General features: G+C 38.2%; 1 protein-coding gene across 2 annotated transcripts in view; it reads left to right on the forward strand.

Annotated features, from left to right (window-relative positions):
* The window catches only part of urod (uroporphyrinogen decarboxylase), a 60,510-nt gene extending 43,504 nt beyond the window's left edge, over positions 1-17,006 (forward strand). For both annotated transcript variants that reach the window (XM_087990542.1, XM_087990541.1), the window contains 3 exons: positions 10,442-10,542; positions 16,556-16,622; positions 16,711-17,006. In XM_087990542.1, coding sequence (XP_087846668.1) covers positions 10,442-10,542; positions 16,556-16,622; positions 16,711-16,875 — 333 coding nt within the window. In that variant the 3' untranslated portion in view covers positions 16,876-17,006. The remainder of the gene's footprint in view (positions 1-10,441; positions 10,543-16,555; positions 16,623-16,710) is intronic.
* The last annotated feature ends 1,076 nt before the right edge of the window (positions 17,007-18,082 follow it).

An 18,082-nucleotide genomic window follows, 5' to 3' on the forward strand; every position in this document is an offset into this window, starting at 1 on the left:
GTTGCTATCCTTGGTTTTCAAACCCAGTGTTTTCTAATCTGCCACTAACTTCAATGGAAATGTGGGAGCCTCATTAATGCATATTAACAAGGTTTACTGCGACAATGCTGACAAAAGTTAATTTGGTTTTGCGGGAGCTGCTCTGAGAGTTCCTGATAGCAATCTACATTTTTAGAATAAATGCTTTTTAAAAATGTTTACTATTTATTTAGAAATAGTTATTTTTATTCCAGATGAGGAATAAGCAAAGTTCATGATGGTGTTGTCCCATTATTCTTGTACATTCCCTGCTCTATCTCTTCACTGGTGGCTTGTAACTCATCCAGAATTGTAAAATCTTCCTTTCCTATTATTTAAATCTCTCTAAGTCTTTTTTGTTCAGCCTCCTGAGACATGTTTATGTTCTAATATGTGATTATAGGTGCAGAGGGGTGGGTCAAAAATAAATGGTTAGAGGAAAAAGCCTGTTTAAAGATAAGTTTTACATCTGTGGTTGTTGAAGCTTCTATAAGCAAGAATCAAAGATGGTAGCAAAAAGCAGCCATATGCTGCTCATGAGAATCACTGGTGGTTAGATTGTAGTGCATTGTCTCAAATCAAATCATGGCAGATACCATTATTGAAACAAAAAGGTAGGGAATTTGTGGGGACAGAACATATGTTGATAATTCTGAAGTACTGAGCATGGTCACAGTCAGTAAAATTGGTGTTGATTAGTGCAGAGCATGTGTGTCAGGCTCGGTCAGTAGGTCACAGAGAAGAATTTAAGAACAGAAGCTATTGGGTTTGAACTTTGCTAGGCTTAATTCCTCCTTTTTGTTCTGAGTACTAGGAATGTGAATTTCCAAAGGGATTCTTCTGCCTGTTTGCTTAATTTCAGCCGAAAAACCATAAATTCCCTTGCAGCTCCTTCTGCAAAGTTACTGCAACTAAAAAGTAAAAGTCATCTTCTGTGTTTTAGGTTTATTGTTGGAAAAAAGGAGATTGAAGGAACTGAACAGTGCTTGTTACACTTAATCATGCTTGCTATACATGCTTTGCTCCATTTGCTGGCTATTTGTGGAATAAAAATCAGTGAGGTGAAATTTCTGCTTCTCTTTCAGGAGCATTTGCCCATTCCAACACAAGTTGCCCTCCTTTTGCATTTTAAAAAAAATTTAATGCATTCTCAATCCTAACCACTTTTTTTTCTTAAAAAGACTAAGTTCTCTCTCCACTGTCACTGTTGGTCTTTTTCATAGTCACCCGAAATTGGTTTCCTCTGGTCCTCAATCCTTTTAGCAATATATTAAAAAAATCATTCCTGGGATGTGGACCTCACTGGCTGAGTCACCATTATGGTAATCCCCAGTTGCCCTCAAAAAGACGGTGGTGAGCTGCCTTCTTGAACTGCCACAGTTCATTTAGTGTTGATACATCTACAATGCTGTTAGAAAGGGCATTCTAGAATGTTGACCCAGCAATACTGCTGAAATGGCAGTATATTTCTAAGTCAGGGTGGTGAGTAACTTGCAAGTGGCAGTGTTCCTATGTAGCAGCTGCTCTCATCCTTTTTGATTATAGTGATCATAGGGCCTTTGAATTTTTGAAGTGCATCTTGTAGATAGTTGTAGATGGTGCGTTGGTGTTGGAAGGAGTGAATGTTTGTGGATGTGGTGCTAATCAACCAGACAGCTTTATCCTTGAATGTTTCAGACTTGTGTTGAAGGTGTACTTATCCAAGCAAATGAGTATTCCATCACACTTCAGACTTGTGCTTTGTATATACCAGACAGGACTCACCTCGGGTGAGTCAGGAGGTGAGTACTAGCTGAAAATGTGTTGCTGGAAAAGTGCAGCAGGTCAGGCAGCATCCAGGGACTAGGCACAGTAATCCTAGCCTCTGACCTGTTCTTGTAGCCACAGTATATAATTAGTCCTGTTCAGTTTCTGGTCACTAATCACATCCAGATGGTTGGGAATTCAGTAATGATGATGCCGTTGAATGCGTGTTGGTTAGATTCTTTATTGTTAGAGATTATCATTGCCTGGCACTGTGTGATGTGAGTGTTCCTTGCTATTTGTCGGCTGCAGTGTGGATCTTGCCTGTGTCTTGCTACTTTTGGACATGGATTATTTCAGTGACTAAAATGTTGTGAAGCACCTGAAGGTGCTAAACATTGTGCAATCATCAGCAGAAGGGAGGTCATTGAAGCAGCTGAAGATATTGGGCCTAGTACATTATTCTGAGGAACTTCTGCACTAGCGTCCTGAAGCTGAGATGACTAACCTCCAATAATCATATCTGACTGCCTTTATGCCAGGTATGACTAACTAGCAGAGAGTTTTCACCGATTCTCATTGTCTCTAGTTTTTCTAGTGCTCCTTGATGCCACAATCTGTCAAATGTGGGGATGATGTCTAAAGACATCTCTCTCACCTCACTAAATAGTTTCTTTCATCCTACTATGTCCATCTATCAATCAATTTATTTGTGTCTATGAAATGTCCTCTCAATCTTCTCTAAGATGCAAAGCTCCAGCTTATTCAGTCTGTCCTTCATCCCTGGAGCCATTTTGTAAATTATTTCTACATCCCCTCAACAGAGGTCACAGCTTTGTAGAATCGTGCCCAGAATTAGATGCAATACCCCTGTTAATACCAGGCAGTGAATTGCAAAGATTCATTATTGTTTCCATTCTTTTGTATTTTATGCCTCGATTTATAAAACCTGCTGTATGCCTTTTTAACAATCTTCTTGACATGCCTGCTACCTTCAACAATGTATGCGTAAGTAGTTCCTGAACTCTGCCATTGCACCCACTTTAAAATTGTATTAATTATTTTATATTGCCCATCTTCTTTCTTCGAACAAAATGTATTATGTTATAATCTGTACATTGTATTTAATTTGCAACGTGCATCCAGGCAGCATCCGAGGAGCAGGAGAGTCGGTATATCGAGCATATGCTCGTAACATCGACTCTTCTGCTCCTCAGATGCTGCCTGACTGGCTGTGCTTTTCAAGCACCACACTCTTCAACTCTGATCTCCAGCATTTGCAGTCCTCACTTTCTCCACATATCCATCCATCCTGTATTCCTTTCCATATCCTCTTGAAGTTATTACTATCCTTGCAGTTCACAATATTTAAAGTTCTACATCATTTCCAGTTTCTCCTGTGGAATATCATGGTACATCTTAATCAAAAAAAAACTTATCAGCAACTACATGTACTTTCTACTTCCTGTCAATCAGCCAATTTATGTTCATGCTTTTTGTTTCCCAGCCCCTCTCTTTACCCACAAAGTTTATACTAACAGACCCACAAAACATTTCTCTCGAAAAAGCTGCATATAAAATTGTCCTCGCTTAAAAATTGCCCAGGACAATAAATGTAAATTTTCTTCAGAATATGGCCTTGTGAATTGTTTGAAGTCTGGACATTTGAAGCCTACCTGAGAACTGTTTTGTTTTGAAAACGCTGGATTATTTCAGGGGTAAGCACTGTATTGCTTTGAAATCTGCCTGTTACATTTTTAGTACCTATCATGAGAGAAAATTGTTTCCTAAGTATCAATGTTGTCCAAGAAAGTCCTCTTGTTTAGGATTCGGGCTTCATAGCAAAATTATAACTGCTCTTTCCTTGTATTTTAATTTACAGCCTTATTAATACATTTTTGCTCAAATCTAGTGAATCTTAATTTTCACAAAAATATTAGTTTTAAAAATATTGTTGTACTGAGTAGTTGGCACCATAATTTTGTCATACTTTAATTCTGATCTGATCTGATCTCTCATTCTATCTCCATCCAAGTCCATCCATCCCACCTATGTCAGTCCTATCTCACTGTCGGCATCCCGGTCCCTCCCATCAATCCTATCCCATTCCTAATGGAAACAGATTTTCTGGGCAGGATACTTTGTTAATGGGATCCCTACCTTGTACTGTTTTTGTTCTTCAGCAGTCCCATTCTTCAGTCACATGCTCCAGTCCTTTTCATTCTGTGTGCGTCCATGTACAGTAGGAAGTGCCCACCAAATAAACTCATTAACACACGCACCCCTTAAACTGGCAGATGAAAACAGTCACGGCAGACAAAACACAGGTATTATTATAGATGGTGATGATTACACCATGAAATTATCATCAGTCATGTTGCCTGATCTGAAACACATACTGATGAGATGTTGACAGAATTTAATTGATGTTGTTTGGGATCGGATTTAGGATAGGATGCATTGGTTCGATGTGAAGATATTCTCCTCTCTGGTTTGGGACGCAATTATAATGTTAGGAATCAAGAATAACTTGAATGGAAGATAGGATGACAAAAGCGATATAGTAAATAGAATAGAATGGATCACTTTTTTATGAAATTACTAAAGATGAGTCTAGAAGAGATATAAATGAAATTACTTGAATGATCAATAGCTGCCTCCTGAGAAAAATGAAGGCCATAGTATGATTGAAATTGTTGTGCTCTATACTCAGATTGGAAAACTGTGAAGTGCTGACAAGAAATATGAAGAGGTGTTCACTGAACATACTTTGAGCTTTGTTTGCAGGGTACCAGGGGATCAAGACAAGTGGGACAGCAAATTAATCCTGCGATTATTGCTCTGTATTAGCATCACTAGGTGGAGCTGGAGCAAACAGTATACAGTAGTTTCTTGTGTTCTTTGTGTTAACTTTGGGATTATTGTTCGTATGAATAAATAAAGAGAGAAGATCTCAAAGGGCATCAACTTATGGGTGATGCTTTCTTTTGATGTTTGTGGGCTTTGGGAGGAAGACTGGACAATTTTTTTCCCATTTATCAATTCTGTTTTCAAGGCTGGTTAAATTTTTTTTGCAAAAGGTGTTTCTCAGTTACAGTCCCCTGTAGTATGAACACCAGTCTTTTATTCAGTAGCTATATTAAACAAACATGTTCTTTTTGAGCAAAAGTGCTCATTAATGGTTTTAACTATGCTAATAGCACTGCTGTACTTTAAATCTGTTGTGTACTCTTATTGCTCAAGTATTTAGTTTTTAAAATATTATTTAGTTGAGTTTCCTTTCATAATGTACTATGCCCCATGTTACAATGTGTTAGATAACTGAGTAATTTTCTCTGTATGTTCCTTTGTACTGGAGGAATTGAGCATTCCATCCAAGTCTTGGATCTTGCAGACTGTATATGATGTCTTTCTTCACATGACCACTTGGTGTCATCCCCTCCCTTACATGGGTCAATAGTTGAATCTCTTAACTCTATTGTTTTGCTTACCTCTTAACTTTGGTGTCCTGCCAGAACTTTGCCTTGTTTTCTCATTAATGTTTTTTTAAAAAAGTGCTGCCAACAATATTTAACTATTCACCGTGGCATTAGATTTGCTGTTCTCAAGGGCGTTAGATGCAGACTATAAATATTGGCTCAGCCAGCAACACATACTGATGAGATGTTGATGGAATGAATAAATGAATAAAAAAAAGTTTTTTTTTTCAAAAACTAGCTGCAACCTCACTGATAAATTTAGTTCTCAGTGCTAACTGAGCTATGTGGACAAAGTGTCAGATAATCCATACTCTGCATAAACACATTGGATTTCTCAAGTCATCACATGGCCAGATTTGCCAGAATGCAGCCTGATCATCTGATCTACCAGAAATCATCTTTTAAAAGTGTTACGACTGAATTTGTTAACCAAATAAACCACCAGGCTAATGGATTTTATTTTCATTTTGAAAGGAAGCTTTAGCACAGATTAATTAGAATCTAGGTTCTTTGTGCTATACTTTAGCTTATAAGTAACTAATAAAATTCATTTTTTTAACAAGTGGATTCTGTCAAAAAAAAAGAGGTCAATAACTGTTTCTCTTGTGACTATGACTTCACATTCATGGAATCATCTTTTTAATTGGGCAGATCTGGATGGCAGGTCAATCAGGGACACCTTAGACTGTTACCTCAATTAGAAATTCTGAAAAATAAGTTATTAGAAATAATTCTCTGATTAACCTGAACATTCCTTTTTGTGGTCTTTGATTTCATTATTTATTATTGGTTTCCGAGTAAATGATCTAATCATCAGAGCATGGGTTGCTCCATCAAGGGCTTGAAGTAGCATGTGATATTGGTGAGGCACTTTATTAATGGCCATTCCCTCTGGTTGCTGGAGCTTTTATCAATATATAAGGTGTTTAAATTGATGAAAAAGGGATGACCAAAACAGAAAAATATTGTCATGAGTTAGAAATGTGCTTGTTTATAAGGGATTAATGGTTAATTCTCTGAATCGTAACTACTGCTTTTATAAAACAACATTGGACAGGCATTGCCATTCTGATGGGAAAATATTCATACAACAATAGTTTTGCATTTCAATTTATTGTTTCTAATTATTCTGATTTCTACCTGAGTATTGAATTGAGAGATAAGAGACTAAGATGCGACTTTTACATGCTTCCATCAACCAAATTAATTTTAATTTTGTTCTGTAATCACAAATCCTTTTATGCACTATATAAATACTATGCTTAAAAGGTGCTTCTGTTTTTGTTTTCTCCCAATGCACTAACATAATGAGTTTCTCTCAGTGGAGTTGGCAATGATGCTGGAACTATAGAGTATTGCACAGGAAAGACTTGGAATAATGTTACAAAACACCTATAAAACATTTCAGAAATTGGACACCAGTTGAATATTAGCTGAGTGTGAACTTTTGCTACTCAAACCTTTGATTTAACTGTAGGGTGTAGCATTGAAATAAGGAGCACTGATACCTAAATGGATGGCATCTTCAATCTCTTGAAGAGCCCTGCCACCAGTACATGTCTTGTGCAGCCAGTGAAGATTTCTCCTCCAAGATGTACGTACACACAGATGTACTAGATGCATATGTGCGCTATAGACTGTCATCTTGGGGTGGTTGTGATTACTGTATAATTGTATTTGGTGTCACTGCTCCTGCATTTGTTGGTCCCTTGTGGGATCTCCTTCCTTCTGTAAAGATGCAGCATCTTCAGAAACCCTTGAGAAATATCCACTCCCCAGTTTATTGTTATGCAGTTTGAATCTTAAGCAGCAACTAAGAATTATTATAAGGTATAGGTAGAAGAATCGCATGCAAACACTGTAGATTACAGCACAAAATCCATTGAACCAAATGTAATTTCCATTTGTAACAAAATTCACCCTTAACAGAAGCTTCCATTTCCTTTTTAAGAAGCTAATTTACAGTTCCAATCTGGACTGGCCTGTGCATAAGATTCCAGTCCCATACTCTGCCTGACTCTTCAAGTTCTCAGTACAATGGGGATGTGGAATAAATACTACCATTGTAATATCATTCCAGGAATAGTTAATGAAGTTTTATTTTGGTTTCTGATCATGATGAGGGAGTTTAAAGTTAGGAAATGGATTACTTTCCATGTGGGCATGTACTGTCAGCATCAGACATTCACCTGATCAGCTTTGTAGTGGTAGTAACCTGTTCCCTTTGCTTTGCCTTGAAAATGCGTATCAATTCTAACTTACAAAAGCACCAGAAACAGTGATGTAATCCCATTTGCCAGTGCCCCATTATGAGATTGCCAATTAAGCGAACCCACCCAGAACTAGATTGAAACTGTTCAAGCTCATTTTGCATTGGATCCTTATGGCAGGACACCACAAGAGATTTCATCATCGGTTTGGGTTGGATTTGAACTCTAGTCAGAGGTGAAAAACGAGTGCCTAACCCAGATTTTATTTTGTGTGATTTTGTTAATTGCAGAGCAGATGTTGAATTATACAAAATCAAATAAATCAATCTGTTTTATTCTAAATTTAAATCTGATTTAGGACCTTAAATCCCAATATCAAGTTTTGAATCAATTGCTGGGGATTGGTGAGAGGATTGCTTTTCCACTCCTGGTGCAGGTTTAGATTACATAACATTCTGTATGGCTGCTTTAATTCCAGTAGACATTTTAATACATCTGCATGTTCTGTCTAATCTGTTCTGTGATCTCTGTGCTGACCTCCTCCAGATTGGTGTTTGTGTGTGTATACAGTACTCAATTGTAATGCTAGAATTTGACACATGCATAATTCTGGACAGTATTCCGTTTAATTCATGTTGAATGTTTAAAGGGAAACTGGATTGTTGTATAAAAGATTCCACAATCTGAAATTATTTGCTCTAAGAAGTTTGATCTAAACTTCATTTTTGTTGTCTATGTCTATGCATCTGTGTGTGCCCTTCATACTGTTTACTGGCTAAAGTGTCTTATCCATGGGCTGGCTTAGTTCCATTTATGGGATTTATGTACCTTTGTGAAGATAAAAAGGAAGGACAGAATTCCATGTGTTGAGGTACTTGAGCTATATTGAGTTTCCGTTCATTCAGGTGCTGCAGAAATGGAAAGCCCCATGTTATCAACACTAACTATCAAAGCAGATCATCAATGACATGAGAGTAATGACAAAATCAAAGCCAGATGGAATGTCTCATCACTCAGTATTACCTCTAACTGCCAGCCTACCTATTTCTCAAACTTGCCATTCACCTGCTTCTGGCCTCTTGTACATTACCCCATTCCTTTAACCCACAATACGTAATTTCAGGAATTAGGAAAAAACCTAAAAGCCCAAATGACACCAATAACAGTCAGACAGGAAACACAAAGCTCTTTACATATGAAATATGTGAAAAAGCATTGACAATTGTATTGAACTTTTAAAGTCATGCACTGAGATACCTTTCGTATTTAAGAAAGAGAATAATAGCATTCCCATAATCTTTAAAAACAAAGGATTATTTACCTATTGTTCATTTTCAAAAGATCCCTTGAGTAATTGAACTCCTGTTCAATATCCAGTCAGTGTTCACAAAGTTATGTTAAAGGTACTACGTATATTGTGGGTTACTTTAGTTTGCCTGTAACATGGCAAATAGTCAATCTGCTGCTTGTTCTCTGCTAATGCCACTTGTGAACTAACACATTTTGATAATGTTTTGGAGATAATTTTGTCATTTCTCCAAAATATGTTGATCCTTACTGTGCTACATGATGCACTAAATAAAGCTAATTGCACATAAAGTGCTGCTCATGGAATTTAAAGGTTGTGTATGTACAGTGGTGTATTTAGAACTGTACAAAATGAATAGTGTCAAGTGATCATTTTTAAGTTTTATACTGAATGGAAACACAGCTGTTATTATTCACAGAAGCTGAAGATTTCCAATGGAGAGAACTGAGATGGAGTCAGTGATTTAGTTGATGGAAAGGGGAATTTAGTTTGTAAAGCAAGACTTAGAATGTTTTGAGGGATGAAAGGCCAATAAATTACCCAAGTTATTGGGATAGATGGGAGATGGTGGCCCGTGACAAAAGCCTGATTTATTAGGATCTTGTGTCTGTCTTCCTGTGTCACTGGAGATTTGCACAATGCACTACTAGTTCCAGTGAAACAATGTTTCAATTTTGTCACTACAGTAGGGTCTGAAATCAAGGTTCTACACTGATTGGGAACGGATATCAAATTGATCGTACTCTGCTGATTATGCTAAGACTGTAAAGATAATTCTTTAAGGATTTGTAAAAGTAATATGGTTCTGGGAAATTTTTTTTGAGGTTGCATTGGATCAATTCTAACTGTTGGAAAATTTTGGGAGTACACTCAAAGAAGGCATATGTACATGCACACCTGATACAACAGAGGAAGCATGAGCTAAATTACACTGATTCCCAACTGTAGCCTTTGTATTGGGAAAGATGGACTGATCAGAGGATCCAGGGAGGAACTGTTCAGATTTGTGCTTTTTTCTTCCGATGGGATGAGAGCCTCCTCTATCTCTATTAGATGGCTGATCCGCTGTCTACGTGAGCGAATACCAATCCAGCTTGGGCATGATGTCCAACTATATTTTACACTCTGGTTTAATTTTGGTTAACCATGCTGTATCCCTTCCAAGCCCAGTATTTAATTTGAGATGTGATTCCCCCCCCCCCCCCCCCCCCCACCGTATTAAATATCAGGCCTTAACCTCTGCCACATTTTGCTTCTGTTCTTTCTCACAAGTTTTGGGATTCATTTTGCATGATTTTTTGATGGCAGATGTTTTCTCGGTTCTGCCTTTTTCAATTTCTTGATACTCCTTTTTTTGACTTATCCCATCACCACCCTCTTTTTACATCAGGAACCCTAGTGTCATTGAATCTCTTTTGCCTTCCTCATCCAGAGATTCCTCTGTGTTCTTTTTTCCCATCCTTTTGCTTTCATTGCTTAAAAACTTGTAGCACCACGAACTTTTCTCAGTTCTGAAAGGTCAACACCCTAAAACACTTATTCTATTGCTAGCTCCACATATGCTACCAGACCTCCAGAGAATTTCCACCATCTGCAGTGTTTTGCTTCTGTTTTATAGTTGTTTGAACATGAAATTTGCTTATTCTCCAAATAATCTATTTCATTGTGTTTTTATATCCCAGATTGTATTTGCAAAAGATGCCCATTATGCCTTAGAAGATATTTCACAGTCTGGATATGAAGTGGTGGGGTTGGACTGGACTATTCAGCCTAAAGTTGCACGGTACGCTGAGCAGCATTTAACCATGATTTATCTGACAAACTGCTGTTAATTTAAGAGCATTCAAGTAATGATTTAAAATCAACTTATTGAGCGCAATACTATTTTTCAATTGCCTTCCCAAAAGAGAAATGCAAGAATGAATGAATGTTCTACATACATTTGCTCCACGTGTTACATAGTTTCTGACTGAGTATTACTGTTTTGTGACACACAATTATGCCTTTAACTGCTCATGCTGCAGGAAGATGGAGCCTCCTAAGCCTAATGGCCCAGTCACAGTGGAGCTGATCATTACCTATGCTCAAATCAGTACCTCTGTAGACAGAAATCAAAGCTGGGGCAAATGAGGGTGAAGGATTTGGATACTGGAAAGTAATGGTTACATTGGCAACAAAGGCACGGTTAAGCAAATCTGTGGATGCAGTAATGCAAAATGAATGGAAAGCCAAAGGTTAGGCATTTTGAACTTTGTGCAGCTGTAAATGACTGAGCTGAGAATTTTCCTACAGCAAAGTGCATTGTGAAGTAGGAAGAGCAGATGGTTCAATACGTCCCCCTCCTTTCTATTCCTCACCACGTTTTCCACTCTGTTTCAAGTTTCCAACTTAGCCCATTTCTCTTTTTTGTTAAAGCTAATATTGGAAGCTTCCAAGTCTCCCTTTCCTCCCCCCTCCAAATGCTCAGCTCACCCACAGATTTGTTTGCCCTTCATTTGTTTATTAAAGAGAGAAGGAGGAGTCACCAATGAACCAACCTCATACACTTCGTGATCCAAATTGTCATTATTAGAGGCCTAGAGTGCAGGCACCTTCCTAAATTCTATGCAAAACTGGGTCAGGAAACTATGTATGTAGAGGAACTGAAAAATGTGGAAGAAAAAAAATTAAACTGGATAAAAATAGAGAATAAAGTGGCTTTGTTGAAATAGCTTTGTTGTTGAAGCATAGTAAATATTTTAATTACTCCATTCAACAAGAATACTAAAGACTAGTGAACATCAAGGGGTTCTTTTGAATGATAGGCCCTATATATATATTGCGGAGAAAAAAACTTGGATTACAACAGAATGGGTCTTTCTGCTTTTGTAAGATAAGTGCTTTGTGTTCAGAAAATAACAATGATGAGATAAGACATCTGTGTAGGAAACACAGAAATATTTATTCAACGTGTTAACCCATTCTGGACTTGAATTTTGAGAACAAGTATCAGCCAGCCACAATAACCATTAGCATGGGAGTTAAAGCATACATGTTGATTTATCAATTGTTGATCAATTCTGATTATTACACTTTCCCCTCATTGTAAAATTGAAACCATGTAGACTATTTAAAAGACTACCCAATGAGTAATATTTCTAATGTATTCCTGTATGAGAAAAATGAAATGACCAAAATGCTAGTACAAGTTGAAATGTGAAACACTCTTTCAGGTCATTTAATTACTACCTGGAATTATTAGAATGTATGAAATATTTTTGTGTGCCTGTTTCAAAACTACATCATGTAGTTCATGATCATTGACCATATATTAATCTTTTCCCATGACGTTGTGACGCTCCTATCTCCCTTAGCATGTGAAGTAGTGCTCTGCAGGATGTCTGACAGTCCTAGTGGCATCAATTAGCAGGAGAATCAAAAAGCAGCTTGTACTTTGTAACAGCTTTAAAGTCGACATCTTGAAACATTTCACAGGAAAAGCTGATGCAGAATGGGAGAAGAGTTAGTGATGATGTGGAATTTGATGACTGAAGTTGTGTTTGGAGTCAGCAGCCAGAAGGTTAGAGTGGAGTTGGGTCGAATATGGGAGATCCGGATGGTGGATATGCAATCCGTGTGGAATTGGAAATAAAACTTGCATAAAAAATTCAAAGTGAAGCTCTTCTGGCAGTGCATCAACATTACATACTAGTGGTTCATCTTGTCTGTGTGATCTAATTGCATGAAAATAGACAAGTTTTCAATGTTAAATATGTAAGTTGTGACTTGATTTTTTGGCCCGCACTTCAAATAGCAATTCATTGGCTTTGAAGCCTTTTGGAATGTCCAATACATAAAAGAAACAATGAAAATGTAAGTCAGTCTGGCTTGTACCCCTTAACTGGAGCCTTCAAAGGGCATCTCCTTACTGAGCTATTGAATGTTTCTGTTTCTGAACAAATAATTCTTGTGGACTGTCTGTGAAAAACTAACTGAAAGCCATCTTGTAATGAATTTATTTTTTGCATACTAGGAACTGGCTTGAATCTTCTCCAACCTCTTTTGATTGTACTTTTGCAATGAAAGGGCATTTCACTGTTATTATGGGCTGGATTTAAATCCAAGCTGCATTTTGCAGTTTTCCAACTATAACACTAGGCCCCTCCTGCAAATTATTGGTTGTTACAATGAAATATCGCTCTTCAGAGAAAGCAATGATTTCCGGATGAGCAAGTAGTAAGGATTGGTGCATTGCATCAAGCTGTGCTGTTTGAGCATTGTGCATGATTCACTTCACTTTTTTGAACTTGATTAGTTCTCTGCCCTTCTTGCTTGCCTTTTGAAGATCACGTTTTGTCTGAGATGGCAGATCCCAGGTGTACAATTAGTCAGTGAGGCACAAGTGTAAATATGTGTCACTGTTTGGTTACTTAATGGCCTCTCAACATTTCTGGGAGCCATTACCAAGCGAATTGAGAAGTAGTGTAAATAAACACAACTGCTGCCAAATGCACTATTGTCAAGGTGTGGCTTCCAGAGAACTGAACCTGTCAAACAACCATCCTATACAGCTGTTAATGCCATTGACCCTGCAGTCATTGTCTTTGTTTCAAGGGCAGGTTCAGGTGGGTAGGTCATAGCTGGGAAGGAGAGGTGAATGTTAGACATGACTACAGGCTTCATTTCTAAGTACAAAATCAACAGCTTGTGCCTGTTGTTCTTTGAACTTCCAGAGCACCATATGATTTTTTTAAAGCAAATTTAATCTTTAACTGTAAACGTTTGTAAGAAGAAATGGAACTTAATCATTGTTTACATAATGTAGCCATTCTGCCAAAATCTGAAATGATAGTAAATCTCACTTAAAGATTAAATTGTGTTTCTGAAAGTCACAACTTTAACTGAACCAGTTTTAAGCAAATCACATTTTCCCATCAAAACCAGTGTAAAAGCTACAGTTAGGTCCTGTGGGACTTTTTCTCATCTGAAAAAGAATTATGAAAAAAAAATTATAAACCTGGAAGTTGAAATATTTTATATTGCTAAATTCCTACGACAAAGCTCAAATGTGAAAGTAATATAGTAACTTGCTACTTGGCGTATGATCACTGCCAGTGTTGCTCATTACTGATCCTGAACTGGACACCCCTCATTTTGGGGAGGTAATAGCCTAATGGTATTATCACTGGACTATCAAGCCAGACACCCTGTAATATTTTCGAATTTGAATTGAATAAATACCTGAAATTAAGAGTCTTTTGTTGGAAAACCTATCTGATTCACTAATGTCCTTCAGGGAAGGAAACTGCCATCCTTACCTGGTCTGGTCTATGTGTTTCCAGACACACAGCAATGTGGTTGATTCTTAACTACCCTCTGGGTAGTTAGAGATGGGTAATAAGTGCTGGCTAGCCAGTGATGCCCACATCACATAAATTATCTTTTTTTAAAAACATCCTGCTTTCTGCAAACCATTTCCCTCATTGATTCTCTGAACTGTAGCCTCTGGCACTCCATAAACAACCCTCCTGTCTGTCTGACTTATGATTTCTCCAATTTCCCAACCCTCCCGATTGCTGATCCTTCCTTTTGCTGGTTCCTTCTCCTGGGACTCTGGTAATGAATAGCAAGTGGCAGAAGGCAAGTTCTCTTCAAGTGGGTTTGTGATCAGCTTCAGTCCTTTTTTGACCAGTTACTCAACAATGGACTTAAATATGTTTGGGATGTTAAGATGGGACATGGAAAATGGAGAGCTGGAGAGTCAGGATTGGGAGATTCAAAGAGAGGGTGGGCTGGCAAGAGATGGGTGGACTATTGGAGGAATGACAAGAAAAGGGATGGGTCAGGAAGCAGAAGAGACCTTTCTAAAATATGCCCCTTTAATTTAATTTGGAGATAGGTGATGGACAGACATGGATCATGAGGGGAAGTGGGCAGCAAAGATTGGATGGATGAATGTTATGGATGTTTAAGAATTGGAAACCGAGCAGAAAGTTAGATATAGAGGCTGGGAGGGGTGGAGATTGTGCTTGTAGAGGGATTCCAAGGTAAGAATGAAACTTTTAAATTTGAGGAGATTGCTGGCATATGATAGCTGACAACTAGACCATTACAGGGTCATTGTAGGATAGCAGAATGGAGTCTTCTTTAAGCCCCGCTGTATAGATGGTGGAATGTGCAAAGCTGGTCAAGAGATATTCAACATGGAATGTCCATCTTGCCATCTTGGGAAAATAGTGCTAAACTCCATACTGCTGAGCCATTTCAAGCCTAAACTAGTAAAGGTAAGGAAGGCAGTAATTTAGTGGTAACCTGGATCTGTGGACTAAGTTCACTGTTCTAGGGTCATGGATTGCAATCCCACCATGGCAGATGGTGAATTTTGAATTCCATTTTTAAAATGACCTGGAATTAAAAGGCTAGTCGAATGGTGAACATGTAACTTTGTCCAAAAAAAAAGCTGCCCTCTGAAATGGCAGCTAGGGATGGACAAAAAATACAGCCTTGCCAGCAGTGCCTATGTCCCATACAAGAGTCTTATTTGAAAAAATTATATAATTTTATAGGCAGAATGCCAAAGCAAGAGCTGATTGTAGGAAAACAAAGACTGAATTCGGAGCATAAGTAGTTAAAAAGTCTTCCAGAAAGTTTTTTCATAGTAACCAATAAGCCGCATGGTTTATTTTGAGGAAACCGTTTTCTTTGACTTCCTGACGTGATATTTGTATGTGGGTGAGGTGCTAATCTTGCTTACCACACACAGCCCATGCCAATTTCAGAACTGAGCTGTAAACTGAATTGGTAATGCTGAACAAAATCAGCAGTAAAAGACCTCTGAATAACTATATGTATCACATCAGTCTTTTATTATGCAATTTTCTTTTGTAGGCCACGTCACCACAATTGGGAATAAATACATTGCCAAATTGTAGGTACTATCAGCCATCACATGCCACATTACAGTCTCTTTACCTATGCCAACACTTCAGAATCATATGATCCCTACAGTGTGGAAACAGGCCATTTGGCCCTTTGAGTCCACACCAACCCTCTGAAGAGCATCCCACCCAGACCCACCCCCATCTTTATAACCCTGCATTTCCCATGGCTAATCCACCGTGGCTGCATATCCTTTTGCCAATGGGCAATTTAGCATAACCGATCCACCTACGCTGCCCATCTTTGGACTGTGGGAGGAAACAGAGCACCCAGCAAACCCGGGGAGGGCTCCACCCAGACTGTTACCCAAGGTTGGGACACGAACCTGAGTTCTGGTGCTGAGAGGCAGCAGTGCTAACCATTTACCACCATGCCTATAAAGCAGCTCAAAATTTAAAGTCAATGAAGGAAATAAATCTGGACTTTAACAGTAGCTAATATCAGTAATGGTGGTGGTTTTACAAGCACTGAATTGTTGCCAATTCACACATCTTTGGTGAAAGAAATCTGTCTTTACCTGGTTCAGGATATGTGTAACTTCAAATCCACAGCAATGTGGTCAACACTTAACTGCTTTCTGAAAAGACCAAGCAAGCCACTGAGACTTCAAAAAGGGGGCAACTATGAAGGTGCAATAAATCTTACCATTGGTAGCAATTCCTACATCCCATGAATAAACATTTAACTTATTGTATCCCCTTTATCCAAAAGGACACATCTCATGCAAATCATTAGTGCTTGTAGATTGAACTTTCTAAAGTGGCATCATTGTGAATGATGCGTGTCTTTGAAACTGGTTTTCCCACCACCAAGTTTTTAGTCTGAAGGAGAAATGGATGGAAATTTGCTAATGTTTGGACTTGTTCCTTCTCCTGCAGTGAAAGAACAGGAAAGAAAGTAACCCTTCAAGGTAACATGGATCCTTGTGCACTCTATGCATCTAAGGTAAGAAGCAGTAGGAGCAGAAGAAGTCATTTAAGTCATAATTGAAGATGAATTTTGAACATAATGGTGTTACCTTATATTTAAACAGGATAAAATAAGCGAAATAGTGAAGAAGATGATTGAAGAGTTTGGTACACAGTGCTACATTGCAAATCTGGGGCATGGCATGTATCCTGATATGAATCCTGAACATGTGGCTACATTTGTGGATGCTGTCCATACACACTCACGACAGATATGCAAGAACAAATAGTACTGTCAGTACTATATACTATGCTATAGAAAGGATTCAACTCCTTGGAACAATGTTGAATTGAAAGAGTTGCACTGATAATTAATAGAAGAATATGTTTTATATGAAATAAAGATTTTATTTCAACTGAACCTGTGTCATGGTGGGCTGGGGAAAGACAGCAGTTACACTCCAGAGTTCCCTGGGCATGAACACCACTTTGGTAGAGAAGCAACCAGCTTGATGTATCTTTATAGGTGACACTTTTTTTAAAATCAACCTGCTTAGAGATGTTTTTGCACACCTCTTAAGTAGGTGGGACTTCTTCTAAACCAGGAGGCCTGTGTTGGAGGAGCACTACCATTGTGTCATAACAACCCTAAAGGAAGCAATTGCAAGTCAGCCTGGTATTTGTAGAGAGATTTTCTAATCAACCAGTTCATGCAATGTTATTACCGGTCTCTGGAACGGGTGGGACCTCAAGCCAACAACCTTTCTCCATGAAATGCATCTCCCTCAGCACTTCACTCTTTCTCAGACTGGAATAGAACACTTTAAAGGATGTTGATGTGCTAAACTGAAATACTGGCACATTGTGACTCTTGATTTATTTATTGTCTCTCTGAACCTTTCCATGATACATACCATAAAGTTCTTTTGTCCACAGCGATTAATGCTGTTCTGCAAATAATTAGAACTGGCAGGGCTGAATCTAATCCTTTGAATCACACTGTTGTAGGTTTGAGGCAAATGGACTTCTACTACCACCACTGTCCACCTCTGAATGTGCAGACAGATAGAATGTTAGAACAGATAGAATTGATAATTAAGCCTAGAGTTTACTTGTTATGTACTAAATCAGAAGACTACCCTTTAACCTGTGGTATTGAAACTTCCATTTTGTTTCTGTTAAGATACTTCATTCCTTACTTTTCTCTAATAGGATCCTCGTTGTCTCAACTGATGTTTTCACAGGCTTTACCCAAGTGAACCCTTCAGCAATGGATTTGGAATCAGGAACATAAATATTCTGTGTGCAAATATCCACATTGCTGAAGTCAGGGATGAATAAGAGATCAGAATTGGAAGAATGCAATATTCTTAAGAGGATTGTACAGTGACTAGGTTAGGTCAGGGTGGAATTTGAAAACCAGGGAGAGAATTTTAAATTTGGGATATTGGTAGACCAGAAGCCAATAGATCAGCTAGTATAGGGCTGATGGGTAAA

Source organism: Chiloscyllium plagiosum, unplaced genomic scaffold, assembly GCF_037043375.1.
Source record: "Chiloscyllium plagiosum isolate Xiang-an unplaced genomic scaffold, Cpla_swu_hap1 HiC_scaffold_9, whole genome shotgun sequence".
Taxonomy (NCBI): domain Eukaryota; kingdom Metazoa; phylum Chordata; class Chondrichthyes; order Orectolobiformes; family Hemiscylliidae; genus Chiloscyllium; species Chiloscyllium plagiosum.